The sequence below is a fragment of the Tetrahymena thermophila genome (genome assembly GCF_000189635.1).
Source record: "Tetrahymena thermophila SB210 genomic scaffold scf_8254460, whole genome shotgun sequence".
Classification (NCBI taxonomy): domain Eukaryota; phylum Ciliophora; class Oligohymenophorea; order Hymenostomatida; family Tetrahymenidae; genus Tetrahymena; species Tetrahymena thermophila.
Window position 1 is genome coordinate 180,486 of NW_002476237.1, and position 20,596 is coordinate 201,081.

General features: G+C 22.8%; 6 protein-coding genes across 6 annotated transcripts; 4 read left to right on the top strand and 2 right to left on the bottom strand. All coding sequences in view use genetic code 6, as the record gives it.

Moving 5' to 3' along the window:
- Positions 1-413: 413 nt before the first annotated feature.
- On the top strand, positions 414-2,258 carry TTHERM_00349110 (DHHC zinc finger protein; the record flags this gene model as incomplete). Its single annotated transcript, XM_001023066.2, has 3 exons — positions 414-432; positions 479-1,024; positions 1,162-2,258. The coding sequence occupies 3 exons, from the start codon at positions 414-416 to the stop codon at positions 2,256-2,258; spliced, it is 1,662 nt and encodes a 553-aa protein (XP_001023066.2).
- A 1,618-nt stretch (positions 2,259-3,876) lies between these two features.
- On the top strand, positions 3,877-6,744 carry TTHERM_00349090 (bZIP transcription factor; the record flags this gene model as incomplete). Its single annotated transcript, XM_001023064.2, has 8 exons — positions 3,877-4,769; positions 5,064-5,232; positions 5,323-5,415; positions 5,471-5,581; positions 5,661-5,787; positions 5,838-5,964; positions 6,022-6,151; positions 6,214-6,744. The coding sequence occupies 8 exons, from the start codon at positions 3,877-3,879 to the stop codon at positions 6,742-6,744; spliced, it is 2,181 nt and encodes a 726-aa protein (XP_001023064.2).
- Positions 6,745-8,124: 1,380 nt separating this feature from the next.
- On the bottom strand, positions 8,125-10,990 carry TTHERM_00349080 (hypothetical protein; the record flags this gene model as incomplete). The annotated part of the gene is made up of 9 exons (XM_001023063.1): positions 8,125-8,355; positions 8,416-8,607; positions 8,667-9,317; positions 9,374-9,689; positions 9,790-9,941; positions 10,042-10,094; positions 10,154-10,478; positions 10,534-10,620; positions 10,676-10,990. The coding sequence occupies 9 exons, from the start codon at positions 10,988-10,990 to the stop codon at positions 8,125-8,127; spliced, it is 2,322 nt and encodes a 773-aa protein (XP_001023063.1).
- A 966-nt stretch (positions 10,991-11,956) lies between these two features.
- TTHERM_00349070 (pyroglutamyl-peptidase I) lies at positions 11,957-12,571 on the bottom strand (the record flags this gene model as incomplete). Its single annotated transcript, XM_001023062.1, has 1 exon — positions 11,957-12,571. One exon carries the CDS (start codon positions 12,569-12,571, stop codon positions 11,957-11,959), a length of 615 nt encoding a protein of 204 aa, XP_001023062.1.
- Positions 12,572-13,158: 587 nt separating this feature from the next.
- On the top strand, positions 13,159-13,590 carry TTHERM_00349060 (hypothetical protein; the record flags this gene model as incomplete). The annotated part of the gene is made up of 3 exons (XM_001023061.2): positions 13,159-13,248; positions 13,318-13,446; positions 13,513-13,590. 3 exons carry the CDS (start codon positions 13,159-13,161, stop codon positions 13,588-13,590), a joined length of 297 nt encoding a protein of 98 aa, XP_001023061.2.
- Positions 13,591-14,573: 983 nt separating this feature from the next.
- Positions 14,574-20,291, top strand: TTHERM_00349050 (transmembrane protein, putative; the record flags this gene model as incomplete). Its single annotated transcript, XM_001023060.2, has 7 exons — positions 14,574-14,957; positions 15,026-17,101; positions 17,152-17,750; positions 17,828-18,380; positions 18,777-18,877; positions 18,933-19,051; positions 19,102-20,291. The coding sequence occupies 7 exons, from the start codon at positions 14,574-14,576 to the stop codon at positions 20,289-20,291; spliced, it is 5,022 nt and encodes a 1,673-aa protein (XP_001023060.2).
- Between the last annotated feature and the right edge of the window lie 305 nt (positions 20,292-20,596).

Below are 20,596 nucleotides of genomic sequence, written 5' to 3' on the forward strand. Positions count from 1 at the left end.
TTATATTTGGCTAAAAATTAACTCTAATTTCGATAATAAATTAATTTAATTTATAGACTCTACTAGCATTCTTTACATTTTTATAATTTGTTTTTTTTCGTTGAGTTTTTTAGTAAATCTTTTCAATAAAATCTTGGTTTTAAAAATATTTAGTTTTTATGTTTTCATGAATATTTTAAAATAAAAAGTTGTAAAATAGTTTAATAAATTGAATGATAGTAGTAGAAAAACTTTAAACAACTATTTTGTTCGTTAGTAACTATTTTAAATACTAAAATATACTTATCTATCTAAAAATTCCAAATCTTATTTTTTCATTTGAGATGAAATAAAGTATTGATTGCTATTTGATCTCAAAGGAAATATAATAATAAATTTCGAGTTAATTTATGAATTGATTTATCTCATAGAGGATGAGGAGGTTCTTGAAAAGTAATATTTATTTGCGCTGAAACACTATACTAATTTAAAATGGTAGAAATTATTTAAAAAAATTAGGATTTTGAAAAGCAAAGAGCAAATTAGAAGAAATTAGAAAAAAAAATAGCTTGCTCTAAAATCCTTGATGACAATTACAACATTGAGATACTTTATCTCTACTAATTATGGAGTGGAGCAAATAAATTTTTTTGTTAAGGAAGAGTAATTACTGGACCTAAATACAAGCCTTTTTTGATTGCAATACTCTTGATATTGATACCAACTATTATGGTTATAGTATTCTTCTAGGAGCATAGATTAATTGTAATAATTCTTGCTAGTGTTGTGTTTTTTTTTAAGTTTAAGGCTTCGTTCAATGATCCAGGTATAGTTGATAGATTAAACAACACTTTCCAAGATGATGAAGAAATAAAAATGATTCCTTCAAAATCTTACTCAACTCAGTTACATGGAGTGTATATAAATGATACAAATGGTCACTTATAGCAGTATAGATTATGTGAAACTTGTTAAATTTATAAAAACAAAAATATGAAGCACTGTAGAACATGTGATAATTGCGTTTCTTAATTTGACCATCATTGTATATTTAATTATTTTATTTTTTCTATATTTTTTTGGCAATTATTAAAAATAGCAAAAGCAATTTCCAATAAAAGCTTAAAATTAAATAAATTTACTTTTTTTGAAATTGAAATATTTGATTTTAAAATGATTTAGGTATTTGGTTGAATAACTGCATAGGAAAAAGAAACTACACAGATTTCATAATGTATTTGATATTTTTATAGTCTCTAATAGCATATACTATCTATTTATGCATATAATATATAATTGATGAGACCAATTTAATAGCAACTAGCCAATTTATCACTCGAAGTATAGCTTTGAATAAAGTACTCTCACATCAGCCTCTTTCTATCATTCTTATAATATATGGAACCATATTTCTATTTTTAGTATCGACTCTATTTTTTTTTCATGTATATTTGCTATTCAAAAGCTTAACTACAGTCGAATTTACCAAAATCTAGAAGGGAGTTAAAAATTATTTCAGTTTGTCCCTTATTGAAACTTTTAAATAAAAATTCAGCTTATTTAACAATTCGTCTTCTTTGGATTTCAGAAAGAAAATAATAATTAAAACAAAAAAAGAACCAAAACAAAATACTTAAGTTTCAAATAATTTAGTTTAGGCAGCAACTTTCAGATAATAGAGTTAAAGTTAGGACAATAAAAACGAGATTAATTATTGTTCGAAGAGCAAAGAAACTCCTTAACCTGTAATGCTAGAATAAAGCTTAGCATTAAACATAAATGCAAATTAAAGTTAAATAGAATTATAAGGCAAAAAATAAGATGATTAACAAGATGATAATGTATAAAATGGTAATACTGAATAATTTTAAACAATTTATATAAACCAAAAAAATTAGCTTAAAAAGATCAAGCTTCCTTCTATAGGTGTAAGAAAACTAAATAAAAATTAAAGCTAATTTAAATATTCCAATTTTTCTAAAAATCAGAAACATAATTAGAGTTTAAAGCAGTTGTCAGAAATTTAAGGCTCAGAAAATTACATAAAAAATTTTATTGAAGGATCAGGAATTTGTTAAACAAATTTAATAAATCAAAAAAATCAATAGAATCTCCCTTCCCCTAGTGATGCAAATAAGGCATCTCAATAATAATTAAATTAGGAAGATATAGAAGCAAGCAATATTAATAACAATGAGATTTCTATACAAAAAAGCTAAATTTATGAAGAAAATGATGCTGTGTAAATCAGCTATTATTCTGACACTATTTATAATTGATTAAATTAGATTACTTTTAATTATCCATAAAATAAAGAGAAAAAGAAATAAATTTATCATACAAATAAAGATAAAGAATTAAATTTGTACAAATTTCTAATTAGGATAAATCTTATGAGTAAATATCAATTTAATAATAAGGAAGCAAACGAACAAAGTCATAACTTAAAATAATTTAAGATCCTTCCTTTGAAAAATCTTAATTAAAAGATATTGTAAATTAATAACCCAGCTATAACAAAAATTTCATCAAATAAATAAATAAATAAATCAAACATTCAATCTAAAAAAATATTATAATGTAAATTATCAAATGTAAAAAAAAATCAACTTTAATTATAAATAAGTAAATAAGATAATTAATACAGTTTTCCTACCACTAAATTTGTTCACTTTAACTCATTATAATCATTTGATGAGATCATAAATGTTCATTATAACTTATATAATCATGTTAATAATAATATATAATTTCTCAATTACTTTTTTCTTAAAATTAAGATTTTTTCATTTTATTTGATCAAAAATAATTTATTGTATTCATTTATTCAATTCAATAGATACTTTTACAATAACTTTGCTAATTTTCTAAAATACCAATTTATACTATTAATTTTAATAATTTAATTTGTTATTAATTGCTTCACTTTTGCCTTCCCGTATCTGATTGTTGCTTAACTTAACAAAATAATATCTTCTTCATTCTCAAAAAATTGAATAGTGATTTTATTTTTAAGTATAATCTTCTAGGGGTGTTTACTGCTCGTCTTACTAGTAAAATATTAATATAGATTTTTTCATTCAATATATTGTATACTGATATGATTTACATTTTCCGTTTTAATAGTAACTTATTGAAAAATGTCCAACAAAAATGAAATTTAGATAAATATTTGATCAACAAAATTTACGAGTATCCCAAATACTTAATTTATACTTAAAAAGCTATGCTAATTTAGATAGATTCGCACTTAAAAGAAATTAATTTAGTGTTGTGAGATTTGAAGGGCGTATTCGATATAGAAATCGATGCTTAATTATTAAATCTTATGACAAAAGTTGCCAGATAGAAGATAAAGAGGATGAGAAAAAATTGAATTCCTTGTAAATTCTTAGTAGGGTTTGTAAAATAAAGTGAATGAAAAGAAAGAATTACATAAAGCACAAATAAATTAATAAATAATAAAAACAATATTGAATAATATATTAGCTCTATTTTTGATAATTTGCATAATCTTTTTTGATTTTATAATAATAACTTTTAATTTTTGTTACATTTGATTCCTTTTTCAATATAAAGCAAAAGAAAATATTAAACAGTCTTTGAATTATCATAAAAAAAATATTGCTGATCTTTGTAAAAGAAAAAGAAAATAAACAAAAAAACAAAGAAACAAAAGCAAAGAATAAAAGGTGGTTTTCTTAATAATTTAATTAATATTAATTTTATAAAAACAAAAACTTACTAATATCTATTGCAAATTAAAATAAATAGCTATCCTTCTCAAAAATCTAAATAAATAAACACTATATTTATTAGCAAAAAGCGTGTGTATAAAAAGCTCAAAAATTAATAATACTAATAAAATTATTTCAAGAACAAATTATCCTTTAAATAATGTCTTCTATTGATTAGACTAAACCGCGACGTGACTTAGATTTTCTGGAAGGACCAGATAACAATTTAAGTAATTTTCATGACTTTGACAATATTAATTTAAGACTAGAAGATAATGTCAATGACAATTTCGATGCCGATAGCTTATAAGGATACAAAATAGGCTCTGGTGCTTAGAATTATCGTATGCAATAAGGAGCAAATGATTTGATCTAGTCTTCGGCTGGCTAACCTATGAAATATTCTGAATTTTACAACTAGCAAGCAGGAGTGAACTAAGGAAATGATTCTTCCTTTGCATACTAGACAAACTATGATTAAAATTAAATAAAAAAGCAAGGTAGTGGAAATAATGGAAAAGTGTAGAATTAACAGAATGGACCTAATTAATTTAACAATTTTTAAGGTGTTTAAAATGGAGGGAGTTATTAAAACTACTCCTAAGATTAATTAGGAATCAAAGGAAATGGAATTAGAGAATAAAGCACAAGCATTGGATCTTAAAAGCAGATTCAAAAAGTACCAAGTAGTAATGGTTTAGACTAAGAGCAACAAAAAAATATAAAGTTGATTACAGCATTAAAGTCAAATCCATAAGATTTGGAACACATACTAGAAGAGTAAGAGAAGCAGTAAATACAGAAAAAAATGAAAGTTGAAGCAGACCAAAAAAGCAATTTACAAAGACATGCTTCATCTATTTAGCTGACAAACTATTCCCCAACAAGGGAAACACTCAAAAGAGTTGAGTCTAACACCTCATTGAATGGAGAAAAGACTACTAGCTCCAAAAATCTATCTAAAATAAAAGGAAATGTGAAAAACGCTTACATTAAGAAGATTACATCCCTGCTTAACCTTTAAAATCCACCAAACGTTGATTAATAAGACAAGTAAGTATTTTATTATTGCCATCTTTTATATCAAAGCTTTCAATTAAAAACTACTAGTAATAATAATACTTTTAAAGCACAATTGCTAATTTAAATAATACCTCAAACAAATAACTCTCTAATTTGAAAATATTTAAAAATTCTAATATAATATTATGCCAATTTATTAAATATTTTATTTGGAGTTTTACAACATTAGTGTATTATGCAAAGAAAGCAATTACTTTCAATCAAGAATATTCCACTATTCCAATATAAATATATGTATAAGAAAATTTTATTTTATAAATTAAGCTTCTAAGAGCCTAGAAGACCTGATAATTCTGATGATTCGGATGATTCAAGATCAAATTCTTTTGATAAAACTAAGTAAGAAGAAGGTAAAAAAGTGATGAAGAATAGAGAATCAGCAAGAAACTCTCGTCAAAGAAAGAAAATCTATATTGAACTCTTAGAGAAGAAAGTAAAATTTAATAAATTATCTTTGTATAAAAATATTATAAACTTACGCAATAAAAATAAATATATTTTAAATAATTCATTATTTTTAAAGATTTCAGAATTAACAAATTAAATCGAAGAGCAATGCGTTAACATAGAAAAATCATAAAAAGAAATTTGTAAAATACTAGACAACTACACCCACGTAAATATATTCATTTTTTTGTGATGTTTAATGATAACTTTTATAACATTAACAGATTAAAGCATTCGTTTAAACGAGGCACGATTACTTGCAAAAGATAGGTGAAATGGCATATACAGAAAAGCCAAACAATGAGCAGCTAGGATACATTTTAGATTCTCTAAGGGTAATTTTAGTGATTTAAAAAGCATTAAAGAATACAGCAAATTTCTCTTTACATCAATAACTTCTTTTAATTTATAAAGCTTAGAATAGGAGCATAAGGAACTTGTAGACAAAAAGCTATCTCACTCTACTTTAGAACAATAATGAAGCAATTCATGCAATCTACCTTTCCTTATCTAATTTACGGATACTAGCCTAATATGGGAGGTATTAAAATACTTTTTTAAGCAATGAAATTAATATTTTAATATAATTAGAGGATCAAGAGTTCAATAGATGTGTTGAAATTTTCAAAAAAATTTGTACTATATCAGATGAAACTCAAGTATTTAAGTTCCTTCCATATCTAAAGAAATTTTTAGAAATTAGATAGAATTTTAAGGAGTAAAATTTTTGAATAAATAATTAAAAATTAATAATTCTTTTTATAATTTAAAACAGTTGCTTTTAAAGAATGAAAAAAATCAGAAAAAATGTTTTTAAGAGAGAAGAATCGATTGAAAAGCTCTTAGATGGTCTTTCATTACTTCATCCTACATAAATGGGTAAATTCTTAAAAGGACTAGATAAGGTAAATTTAATGATAAGATATATTTTATTGATAATAATATTTGTTTAATATTATTTATTTAGTTTAGAAAATTACGTGAAATCCGTTTACAAAGAAAGATGAATAGCGGTAGTTAAGAAGATTTCGAAGTTGATTAAACTTAATTGTAAAAATAATATACAGCTAATCCAGATAGATAACTCAACAAGTTACGTCAGCAAACTGTTTAAAATTAATATATAAATAATAACTAAAGCAATAACTATGCTTAGTTCCATTCCTAGCAATAATTCTATTAGCCAATTTCTCATCCTCCTTAAAATTTAGAAATATTAGAGGAAAATGAATTACCTTAGCAATAAAAGCCTTTAGGAGTTCCATAAAATTATTATTATCAAAAATAGCAATAACCTTAGTAATACTTAGCAGGACCAATGGCGTTCTCTAGCATTAAATAAGACTCAGCACAATAAAACGGATAAAATTATATATACCCATCTTAGCCCAGTAACATGAATAGTTAAAATATAAATTTAAAAAATCCAATAGACTATGATTAATATTATCACTAGCAGCCTTATAAAAAGTAATTCCCCTCAAATTAACAATACTGACTACTAATAAAACAATAATAATTACCTTAATAAAATAAAAGTTATTGATATATAAAGAAAAATAAACTTATAAACCAATGTGATAGATATACTTACTTATCACACAAAACAAAACAAATTTTAAAATAATAAGTATGTTAATAAGATATAATTATAATAATAATAAAAATTAATTTTATTTAATTCTCAATAATTTTGTTTATTATTTGATTTTATGTCCAACATTTCAAAAAATATATAAAATAAATAAACTACTTTATTTAGTATTTCATTACATTTTAATTAAATCTTTTTTAAATAATTACTTTATTTTAATTTTTAAGTCTCATTCATTCATTTATGAAGATTATTCCAATTAAGTAAACTATCAAATGAATAGCAAAATGTTCTCATATACTATTTTAATAATAATATTTTAAATTTGTGTAGCTAATTAAATCTAAAATTTTTGAAAATGAAGAAAAACAAATTTTTTTTAAATAAGGAAATTTATTTAATTTTCAATAAATTGATTTTCTCATTTTGTATCAAAATTTCCATTTTTTAATAAAAAAAAGAATCAGTCAACACAATTTTTATTTTATTTTATATGAAAAATTGAATATGATTCTTTTAAATCTTACAACCTTTAAAATTTTAAATATAATATGATGAAGAATAAATAATTTAAATTTTATTAAGAATAAACAAGTAAATACAAAGATAATATAATATATGTGTAGATGTTAGTATCCTAAAGTTTATTTTGCACATAATATAAATCCTAAGATGCTTACTCTTAAAGATAAGTTGAATATACTCATAACTCAAAGATTAAGTTGCAAATAAATAAAATGGAAATTTGTATGAAAAATACACACTAAAAAATTTTTTTTAATTCTTAAGAAAAATTTATTTAAGATTTAAAGATATGAAAAAAATTAATGAGTGAGTGAGTGTCTATATAAAAATATGATAAATAAATAAATATTTTTATTTTACGAACCAAAATTTATTTATTCAAAATGTAATAATTAAGAGCAAGATACTTGTCATTTTAATATAATAATTGCTAAACAAATTGAATTAAGTCTGCTTAATTAAATCCCCCTCCTGCATATTTAGAAAAAATAATGTGGCATTATTTTAGGGCTTAGATTTAGTTTATTAGGAGGGCGACAAATATAATTGATTGATAGGTTTGAGTTTATAAATTATAAATTTTAGAATGTAAGAAAGAATTGATATAAATTGAAAAGTAAGTTAGACAAATATGTAAAAGTGAAATAGAAAATATTACAATGATTTACTTTTTAATATAAATTGAAGATTAATAAATATATTATTAACAATTTATTTTTATCTCAAGAGCTTGCTTGAATCAATTAATAAATTTTTAAATCAATTTTGATAAGAATTGTTTCCATCCTATTTTGGAGTAAATAGGTTAGGATTAGAATTGCCAGAAGTTTTATAGAATAAATTTTTGCCATCAACAAAGTCATCTCTTTAAGATGAAGGTAGATTTGGAAGCTTGCTATCAGAAGGGATTCTATTATTTGATAAAGCCTTCTTTGAACTTGAAGTATTTATCATCTTTTTATCAGAATTCTTTGAATAAGATTACCCATACTATTTATTCAATATAAATAATTAATTAAGACAATTATTAAAAAAATTTTTTATTTTTACTCTTCCCATCTTTTCAGGTGAAGTCTCTTTAGGAGGGAATATTGCCCAATTATGATAGTTTCCTAATTTTCCCTTGTATTAGTTTAAGCTTTTGTCACATGAAATACAACTCCACTTATTAAGAGGTCTCTTGACAATTAATCCATCATCACCTTCGTCTTTGCTGAAGAAAATATTATATATATTTGTAATCTATTTTATATTAATTTATCTACTTAAAACAAACATTTTCTAAAATATTTTTTAAATACCTTCTTTTCAAGTTCTGAGAACTTCTTAGCTGTTTCAGGACCACTTGCACTTGTTTTAAGTTTATTTAGCACTGCACCAGCTACTTCGTCAAGCTTTCCAAGAAGCATTTGCTCTAATCCATATAAATCTTCCTTGTCTGCTTTTCTGTCAATTAAATCCTTTAACTAATTGATTAGAATTAATAACTCATTTCTAACCTCATCAATAGCCTATCCCCAGTCTACGTTATTGTTATTATTATTTGCATTTTAATTATGTGTGTTGCTATTTGATCCATCTCCACCATATATGTGAATATTTCTATCACCTGAATTATTGTTACCATTATTATTATTGTTGTTATTATTATTACTGCTATCATTATTTTTATTCTTGTTATTATTGCTATCTTTATTATTATTGCTTCCTTCATGAAGAGAATTTAATTTACTATTTTTTCCACTTTGGCTATCTTTCTTGTTCATATTTTAATTGTTGTTATTGTTTTAATCTGAATTTTGATTGATTCCATCTTTACCATATCCATCTAATGCATTGGTTGGGCTTAAAAGATTAACATCTAACTCACCTCCGTTTTGACTAGCTATTAAATTTCTTAGTTTATTTAATTGCCTTCTTAATTCGTTAATGAGAACTTCTAATTAATTAGTCTAAAAGAAAAGAAAATTATTTTTAAGTCATAAAATATCAATTATTTTAGTTTTACCTTATCAACATTTTTATCTAAGCTTTCTCTTAAACTCTTAACTTCAGATCTTAGTCTTTTTAAGTCGTCTTATTTAGCAGTTTGGAGCATATTTTTTTCTAGTTCATCAAGACGGCTGTCAGTATTTTGCTTATTTAAATCATAATTTTCGATGTGATTGTGTAATTCCTCACGCAAGGCATTTAAAAAGCCTTCTAAGTCTTCCATTTTTTCTTGCAAATTATTTAATAGATTTTTATCTTTAGTAGATAAACCTCCACTAGCCTGATTTAATTCATCTAATTCTTCAGGTTTAATTTATTTACCATCATTCAATCTAATTATTTTAATTAAAAAATAAAAAGGATTATTAATTAATTAATAGCCAGCATTAAAAAAATTTTAGTATATTTTTAGAATTTATTAATTTTAACTACCTGCTTTATATGAAAAGGTAGAGTTTATCAAAATCATCACATTTCACTCTATCGTCAATTTATTTTTGCAATTTTTGTACAATTTTGTTTATTTCATCCATTAATTCTTTGCTTTATTTATCTTAATCCTTCTTTAATTCTTCTTTGGTTACCTTTTTATTTATTTATTGTAATTTAATTAGAATTAAGTAAGTTTCATTTGTTTATTAAATTTTGAAAGAATCTAATATAAAATTAGAAATATATTTTTACAAATTGGCTCTTCATCTTGGCTATATCTTGGAGTATCTTATCAATCATTTCATCTTTTTATAATAGTTATAGAATTAATATTAAAAATATAAATGATATGTAAATGTTTTACTGCTAAAATTGTTGTTACCATCATTTAAATTGCTTTGTGAATTTCCGTTTCTATTAGTATTAGAGTTAGCACCTTCATTCTATCTATCTGATAAACTACCTTATTTACCAAGGTTGTTTTGACTGTTACCGCTGTTATTATTGTTGTTATTTTTATCATTGAGATTGTTGAGAATCACTTATAGATAGTCCTACTTACTATTTAGTTATTCTAACTTTTCTTTTATTTTTTGGATTTCTTCAGAAAACTCTTTGCTCATTTGATTAAAATGATTGACTTCTTTTTGTAGAGAAGGGAAAGCCTTTTGTATTTCTTTCAGTTCATCCTAAAATTTTGAAAAATGATATTAATTTATATTAATCAATTAATTTTAAATTTACGAAATCAACATTTTTGAGTTTTTCTTTTAAACTATCAATTTCATATTGATGCTAATTGAGAGTTTCACCATGTTTTTAAAGCTTTTTCTATAATTAATAAATAACTGTTAATCTGAAATGCGTTTGATTTTAGTTGATTTACTTATATTTCAGAGATATCATTGGTGTTCTTTTCTGTCTTCTCTTATTAATTTTGAAGGTTTTTAATTATTTCTTTTTCATTGTCCTTGATTTAATCAACATCATCCTTTATTCCAGTTACTTAAGCATTAATTTATGAGCATTAGTTTTCAACATTCATTATCTTTGTGCTATATGAGCCAACTTCGTTTTTAAGAGCAGAAAGTATCTTTATAATTGTATCAAAATTATTTTTTAAAGTGTTCTCATTTAATGTGACTTGCATCAGGTTATCAATTTAGATACCTTTTAGTAAGTCTTGTGATACAGAACTCATGAATTATGAATTGGTCTTTTATAAATAATTATTTATATTTGTTTTTTATTAATTATTATAAAAATTTACCAAATCTCTAAACATCTAAAGATATATAAAATTCATATAAGCAAATAAGAGCATGAATCAATAAAATTTGCTGACTAAAAATCTTCCTTTAAATTTACAACCACTAAATAATTCCTTTTTTAATATAATTCTGAATAGCATATAGCTTTTTACAAACTTTTTTAGGTAATATCCATAAAACAATATCAAATATTTACAAATAAATCGCATTGATTAAATTAGGTTGAATTGATATTGAGAAATCTCAAACTAAACACGTTTATTATGCACATTATCAGCATTTAGTAGTTTATTAATAGATTCTTAAGAAATATTATTTAATATATTAATCTATACATAACTAATTTTCTACTGACCTCAAAAATAAACAAATATATATATAACATCAAAAAGGTATAACTAACTCAATCTAATTAACTGATAAATAAATAGATAATGTATTGACACAGAGAGAGATAAGCATTTTTAAAATTATTCAGTATTTTCAAGATAGAATAATTTTCTAGAAAATTAAATCTTACTAAGACAGTTAAAGAAGGAAAATCATATTTTTATCAAGCTCTGCTTGGTAAACAAAACCTAAATACTGATAGAAATATTCAATAAAGAAAAATAAACATTTTTTTCAATTTATGATTTCATATATTTATAGAACTTATAATTATTTATTGCTAATGGCCATATTTTATTATTAATCATTTATATAAAAATTATTATCATTAATAATGACTTCAATAATAAAAATTACAATTTCATTCAAATTATAAACATTACTGAAACACAAAATTTAAGAAATATTATTTAATAATTTAAGCAATTATATGGTTTTTTTTTTGGCAAATTTACTATTATATTCACTGGTTAGAATTAGTTTTTTGCTTAGGTTAACTATTTTTATCAATTTTTTTAATTATTGTCTGATAGAGTTTTGATGAGCTCAGTCAATATGCTCTTTTATGTTTCAAAATCAATAGTTGTGAAATGGGGCACATGAATAAATAAAGATGGACAATTGGGAAATTCAATTTTTGTCTTGAAATATACGTAGTTGCATAAAAATCTGCCTGGATCAGTACTTAAAGTACATTTTTCCTTTAAATATAAATTATTCTCTAATAGATATTTGCAATCAATTATGGTATAATTGCACTAATCTAGCTCTTAGTCCTCGCTAATTTTTGTATCTTTTGGTTGCTCATTTTAACGATCACGCATTCTAAAATTGGCATTATTATATGAACATTATTCTAGATAAATTTTTTAAATATCTCTTCTCACTCCGAAATGTAAAAATATACAACTTTCATCCATATTTAAATCAAGATTTTTAAGTCTATTGTGATATTATTAAACCCCTTTCATTGAAACTTCAAGGGTATCTACATCAATAATATTAAGTTGTTTTTTCTCAACATCTGAAATGCTCTTCATTAATTAAGAAGATGGATTATCATCTACATCTCCAAAAGGACCAAATCCTGTAACAAAAAATTTTTTAGCTTTGTTTTCCATTTTTTAAACTTTTATTTTTGTAAATTTAAGGTTATTTTGATTTTTATGCTTGAATATATCTTTCTGCGGAAAAAAATAGATAAGTGGGAAATTTTAAGGTTATTTTGTTATTTTCTATGATCAACAAAATATTTTTTTAGTGATTGTAAGAATAAATCGTCAAAACAAAGGAACAATTAATTTATCACTTACTTTTAGAATAAGAAGGAATCAACATCATTTTGATAAACAAGATAAAATTATCTACTTTTCAAATAAATTTCTTCTATAAAATAAATAAATAAATAAATTCATTGCAATTGCAATTGCAGGTAAATTATTATTTAGAAATGTAAACTAAAATTCTTTATAATATTTTGATATATAGATAGATAGATAATTCATCTTAAGTAGAATTTAATTATGAATGCAGTAAGTAAAACCAAGTATCTATCTTTCATTCAAATAAAATATTAGGATTTTACTACAATTCATTTAATCACTCAATTTAATTATTCCACTTCAAATAATATTTTTTATCAAATTAATTTACAAAAATATTAAAAAAACAAACTCATAAAAAAAGATAAATAAAAAGCTTTTAAGAAATGGGACAAACTTGTGACAAACTTTAATCTCAATAAAAGGATATTGAAGATATGAAAGAAGCCATTAAATAGCTTAAGGAATTAATGGATGTAATAAATACATATTTTACATTTTATCATATGGCATATGTTAATTATTTTACTCTAATTTAATAAAAGCAAACTAGAGGAGTTTAGGATACTTTGAAGCAAAGTTTAGAATAAATTACTACTACCACAACTGATGTAGTTAACAAATATTAGTCTATTGTTTCTAAAGTTGATACATTTGAATAAACTATAAAAGATGTAATCATTTTTAAATTCTCTACCACTTTTTATCCTCACTATTTTTAATAAAATGTAAACGAATAGTTGGAAGTAAAAATGCAAAAAACAGTAGAACAAGCAGTCAAATCAGGTGCTTCAAGTGCAATGAAGAACTTCTTCTGAAGAATATTATAAACAGATTATCAATATCTAATCTACTTTTTGTTTTATAGAATTAATTTAATTATTTTATATAAATTTAAGATTATGTGCTTTCTTTCTATAAATAATCTTGAGTATAAAAGTAAGTATTTTTTCAAAAAAATGCAAATTATTCATTGGCATTTATGTAGTAAATGATTTTAATTAGATCAATATAATCATTTAAATCAATTATTATCGAATCACATCTGTTTTTATGAACTAGCTTAATTTAGCTCATATATTTTTTTGATTCTTAAGAAATATAGTTTTTGGTAGATATTTATTTTATCATTAAATAGTCTGGTTATATTTCGTATTAATAAATATAATTTATTATGGATTGTATAAATAATTTAATGTCATACAGAATAAAAATTGTTCAAATAAAATTAATATCTAGGAATAAAATAAAACTCTTAATATTTACTTTTAAAATTAATAGTTCAATTTAATTATTTGTAATATTATTTTTATTCAAAACTTAATAGTAATAGCTTTAAACTATTTTACTATGTTTCCAAATACTCTCTTGCTTGTAATATTAAAAATAATCTATTAGAAATAATAATTAAAGAAAGCATAATAAATAATTTAAGAATATTGAGTTATTTTGAAGTTAAATAAATAAAAAAAGATATTTTATAAAAAATGAAAATGTAAAAATAATTTTATAAAAAGTTAATTAATTTTAAAAAGAATGAAATTTGAAATATAAATGAATAAATAGATTATTATTTCTTTATTATTTAGCTAATTAATTATGCTTTTATTTGAGAGTAATTAATATTGTTTATTTTCGATCAACCAATTTAATTTCAAAGATTTTTTATTCATTTTGCAAAGATTTATTTACTTTTGAAAAAATTTAAATATCAAAAATTAAATTAACAATAAAAGTTTGATTTGAAAAAGTACTGAATAAGAATTACATTAAGAATAAACTAATTTTAACTTTTAAATTAATGGAAGAAGCTGAGGCTGTAGAATTTTCTCCCTCTTACAGAATTTTAGAGGTAACTGAAGAATCTGATGAAGAATCAAATCATAATCACTTGAAAAATGAATTTTCTAATTCTTAGCATGAAAGTCATTAAGATACTGCTTAATCAGCCAAAAATTAATATCAAACCCAGAAATAGCCATAAGAAATAATAGAGATAGATGAAAATTTAGATGATGGTGAAGAATAGTCCTTCCAGTATAGTAAAAAAAAAGTGGATAGCAGTGGAAAGGAAATCGAAGAATTTTATTAAAATATGTCCTTTTAAAACTCTCCAAATTAGCCTTAAGTTTTATAAATAAATAACACTAGCAATATTCAGCCTTCTTAAAAGATAAATCAAAATGTAATTAAAATTAAATAAAATATTCCATATTTAATAGCTTTATTATTTATTATTTTTAAACTTTAAAGGTATAGAATGCTTATGGATACATAAACTAATAATAATAATTATAATAGTAATAATAATAACAATAATAATTTTAGAATGGAGTTCCTTCTTTTAATATTTAAATTCAAAGAAATGGAGAAAAATATGAATTAAAAAGCGCAAGCAAAAATTTAATGTAAACTTTTTCAAATACACAAAATCAATAGAATAACTAACCAATTGCTTAAAACGCTCCGATCCAAGTCTTTAAACCTTAACCTAATTTCAATAATAAATTACAATAAAATCAAAATTTACCACCTTAAGAGGAAGAAACTAGAGAGAGAAAGCTTAGTGTTTAGCCTGTAAGGCTGATAGATTAAGAAGCTTTTTTAATGAAAGCCTCTCCTTAGAATTAAAATAATGGTAATAATGCAAATGTTAATTATAGTAGTAGCAATAATAATATAAATACTAATACAAGTGTAAATACTAGTTAAAATTCTCGCAACAATTAGAGAGCTTAGACAAATTCTTCTGATAAGAAAAGACACGAAAAAAATCCTTAGCAGAACGACTAGCAATTTTCAAACTAAGTGTAATATTTAATAAATAAAAGAACACAGGCCTAGCTAAAAAAAGAGTAAGCTCTTTCATCCTAAAAAAAGTAGATGCTAAACTAATAACTTCTTAATGCAAGTGATGACGAAATGGAAAATATTGTTCCTATGAGCTCTAATCCAAATAAACTCCCTTTAACTCTAGTGCAATAAGAAAACTTAGAAAGATAATACAAAGAAGTGCTACTTGAGCTTGAGTCTACTTAAAAGCAACTAGATGAGGTTGAAAAATCTCTAAGAATAGAAACATTAAATTTCGAGGAATCGAAGAGACATGTATTGATATTAAAGATGGCTCTTTAATAAAAAGTTGAAGAGGAAACTCTTAAACAAATTTTAGCAGAAGTTATTCATGATGCAAGAATAAATAAAGTAGATTTGTATACTTATTTAGCAAGGTAAATGAATCAATAGTAGTTAGAAGGAGATAAAAATAAGCATAGAGTAGTAGATTTAGAAAGGTAAGTTAAAAAGCTAAAGTAAATTAATGAGGAACAATCGAAGCAGATGAAGCAGCTCTAGGAATTTAATGAAAGCATAAATGTAGAGTTAAAAAATGCAATTTATGCTTTATAAATGGCAGAAGATGAAAAAGAAAGAATGCTGGCTGAGTAAAGACAATAAATTTTAGATTAAAACTCTCATGAAAAGGATTAGCTTTTGGATTACTTGACTGATTGCAAAAACTAAATAAATGTTTTATAGCAAGAGATAATTAATCTTAAACATCAAGTAAATTCTAAAGCATTAAATTATTCTATAGCTTCTGATCATTCAAATCCAAACAAAAATAGCTAAGTACAACAACAAATTACTGCTGGAGATGTAAATAATATCTCAAATGGCTTTTCTAATAATAAATAGCAATTATCTGCAAACTAACATTAATCTCCTGAACAATTATTTAATAATTTAAGCAATAACAAATTGCATAACTAAGATAATTCTTTTAGCCATTAAAATAATTAAAATAGTTTAAATTTTAGTAAGAACATAAACAATGATTCTGCTGAAGGAAAAAATAGTTTACTTGATCATCACTAAGAAGGAAATCTAGGAACAAATATGTAATAATATATTCATCATCCTGATGATTCATAGAGAGACGATTAGTCTCATACATAAAACTATAACTTAATACATCAGCATGAAGAACAATAAAATTATCATGAGAACTCATAAAACTCTATACATTAACCTTAAAATCTGTAAAAAAAATTCTAAGATGAAGAACTAGAAGAATTGCTAAAAGAAATAGAAGAAATTAATATAGATGATATGCAACCAGAAGTAGTTGTAGAAAAGCTTAAAAAATTAGGTGGAGAAGCCAAGAGATTAAAATAGGAAATAGAATAAAATAATTTAGTTATCTAAGATTATAAAATGCGTTAAGAAAATGAAAGATCAAGATATTCTGATTAAATAAAAGAATTGTTTGAGTAGTTATCTTAAACAAGATAAGAACTTCGTTCCAAAAAAGATTAATTTGAATAACTAGTAATAAAATTAAAATTTAAACAAAGTAAAAATATTTATTTTTTAAATAGGAATCTAACTAAATAGGGTTAGAAGAGCAAATAGAATCTTATGATTAAATTCTATAGTAGAAACAAGAGGAATATGAAAAGGTGAATGAAGAATTAAGATAGCTTCGTTAAATTGCAGGTGATAGACTCTAAGAAATGAATGAAATAAAGTTAAAGTATGAAATAGAAAACAATGCTCTTTAATAAGAGGTAGAGCAGCTGAATGTCATAGTTTAAGAATATGAAAGTTCTATCAACTAAGATAAAAATTCAAGTGAAGAAAGATCTTCTTCTATGTAATTTAACTCTTAAAGAAGTGGATAACAAACAGCAATCAGATAAAGTAACTCTCCTAAGAATTATAGCACCTTCTAAACAGGAAACTTAGCCAAATAAGGCAACGAATAAAATTAATTACAATCCAGATAAACTTAAGAACAAGAATCTAACTAACATTACAACGTTTCTACACTTAATAACTAGGTTGAAAGACTGTAGAGCGAAATATACTCCAAAGAATAACAAATCTAACAATTAATTGAGGATATAAAATAAAAAGACTTGCATATTCTCCACATTACAGATGATTTTTAAAAATAGATTTAACACCTAAATCAATAGTAAATATTAAAATTCACAGCAAATTTACATTATGATTTATTTGCTTAATTATCGAAATATAATTTAAAATAAAAAGGATTGAAGACATTCAAAACGAGAAAGAAACAATAATTCATGAAAATGAATATTGTAAAAAAGAGGTTTAGAAGCTAATGGAGAAAGACCTAATTAACACAAATAAGCTTAAAGATAAAAAAGAAGTCAAACAGCTTTAATAATAACTTGACACAAAGCAATTAGAAGTTGAAAAATTAATTTTAGAAAAAGAAAACTTAAACTATTTTGTTGAAGCATACAGAAAGTTTATTTTTAATGAAAATATTAAAAGAGCAATTTAAGAGTATATAGGAGTAATAGAGAATATATCTTCTTTAGAGTATAAAAGAAGAGAAAATGTTCATAAAATAAATTCTCTTGAAATGCAACAAACATTAGAAGAATACTAAAATGACATTATCAAAATTAAAGAAGAAATTATCTCTTTGAAAGAAAGTTAATTTACACTAGATGACCAAAAAAAGGTTCTTCTAACACGTAAAATTTAGCTAGACAAAGAGCTTGAAAGTATAACAATATCACAATCAGACAGATATGAAAGTTGGTAAACCCTCGAAGAAGATTATCAAGAAGTAATTATTAAAATAAATTTTAGTTTTCTTTTCAAGTAAATCATAAATAAATAAATAAACAAATTGAGTGCAATTACTTATAAATAGAAAAATATTTTAATAAATGTTTAGTTTTATTAAACAAATTAAGTAAAAAAATAATAAAATTTGTAATTAAATTTAAATTGATTGTTTAATTAACTTATCTGAATAGTTAGATAGATAGATAAATTTATCATTTTTATTAAATTTAAATTGATTTGTGATTTAATAAAATTTTTTGTTTAAATTATAAAATTTAATGGAAAAAAATTTTTAATTTATTTTAAAAAATATATTAATAACTTTTCAGTTATTTTTTATTTATTAATTAATATTAGATAAATGTTTATTTGATTTTAATTTATTTTTTTAAAGATAAAGAAAAAAGTTGAAAGACAAGTTAGAGAATTTACTTTAAAAGAAATTACATATAATAATGTATAAACTGCATATAATGATTTATTGAAGGAATATGGGTAATCTATTTATTTCATATTTATTTTTAAAAGCTTAGTTTTAAAATATTAATAGGCGTCTCTTAAGCTAAAGCATTACTTAGCAGAAGAAACCATTAATGAGAAATTAGTCTGCTTAAGGTGGATAAACATTCATACTGAATAAAAGCTTACAATCTAATTTATCTTAAAATCGTAAAGTTTATTTATTAATTGGGATTTCAGTAATAATTATTTTAATTTAGAATTTAGTCCAAATAAAAAATCAACCATTTAAGAAGTATCAGCAGAAGAAAACTCTTAAATAACAAATAATGTAAATCAAAAATTATTAATATAAATAATAAATCAATATTATTAAACTAGTATACTATTAAAATATCTTCTGATGAGGTTTAGGGTAAAAAATCAAGATACGACAGCAGCCATCATAATAATGACATAACTTCTTCTAATTATTACGACAATATGCTAATAATAGATAATGAAGAAGATGTTTACAATTAATAAGCTAGTTAAAATATTAATAATTTTATATAAAATAAAGAAATTCAATAAAATCTCGAATGAAATTCTCTTTATGTGTAAAAAAACATTTTCCATTTTATATTAAAATAAAAGTTTATTTAGCTTAATATTACTAAAATAATTTCTATCTTTTCATTAATTTGGTATTAATATTTGTTTAATTTAAAATATCAATAATTTTGTTTTATTAATTTTATTCATTCATCTCTTAATTTAAATTTTTAATGAAGTCAGGAATAGAAAATTGATAAGACAATATAATAAAATTATTATAATTGTGTTTTATATAAAAATTATTTCATTTAAAACATTTAACAATCAAAAATAAAAATTATTAAAAACTATGCATAGATAGATACTAAAATAATTAATTGGTTTACTTTAACCAAATAAAAGTGAGAAATAAATAAATAAATAAAAATATTTATATAAAATATATATAAATTCTAATAGAAAGATATATATAAAATATAATAAAAAAATGGACTAATAAATAATTATTTATTGGTTTATAAATGTATTTATAAGATAAAGATATAAATATAAAATAAAAATGACTGGACTGATAAATGATATATAATTATTTATTCGTTTATGCTTTTATGTATGCATGTATTTTTAAAGACTTCAAAATTAATCTATGACCATTCTATCTATATACAAATAATTCAGCAAATAAATTTTATTAATAAATAAATTTATTGATTATATTTTTACTCTTCTTATTAGTGATTAATAGTTTAAATTAACAAAATTCTATTTCTTTATTTACTTTCTTTCTCATAGAGTACTATCATCAGCGATAAGAAACAGTAGAAAAATTAATATATGGCGACTATAATGCTTATTTTTTCTATGGAGCAGCTTCTTAAACGCCCTTAATGTATGGATTTTAGTGATATGTTGAAGCATCGTAAAAAATGTTCTATTTTTTTCTATTGGTAAGGAGAGCTGATTAGCTATATCCTAAGTCTATTGATCTATTCATGCTTAAGTTGTTATTGATATTAGATACTCCATACATAGATTAGTTTGTTTGCTATTGTTAGCCACGAATTGCTAGTCCATTTGGTTAAGGCTATCTAGCATTATTTGCAAATTGTATTGTATTTGGTCTATTAGAATTGTCATTTTCATCTCTTTACCAAGGACTATCATCATAATATTTTTTAATATCTTCATAAAACATAAAGTCATTTCCAAGTCTTTCAA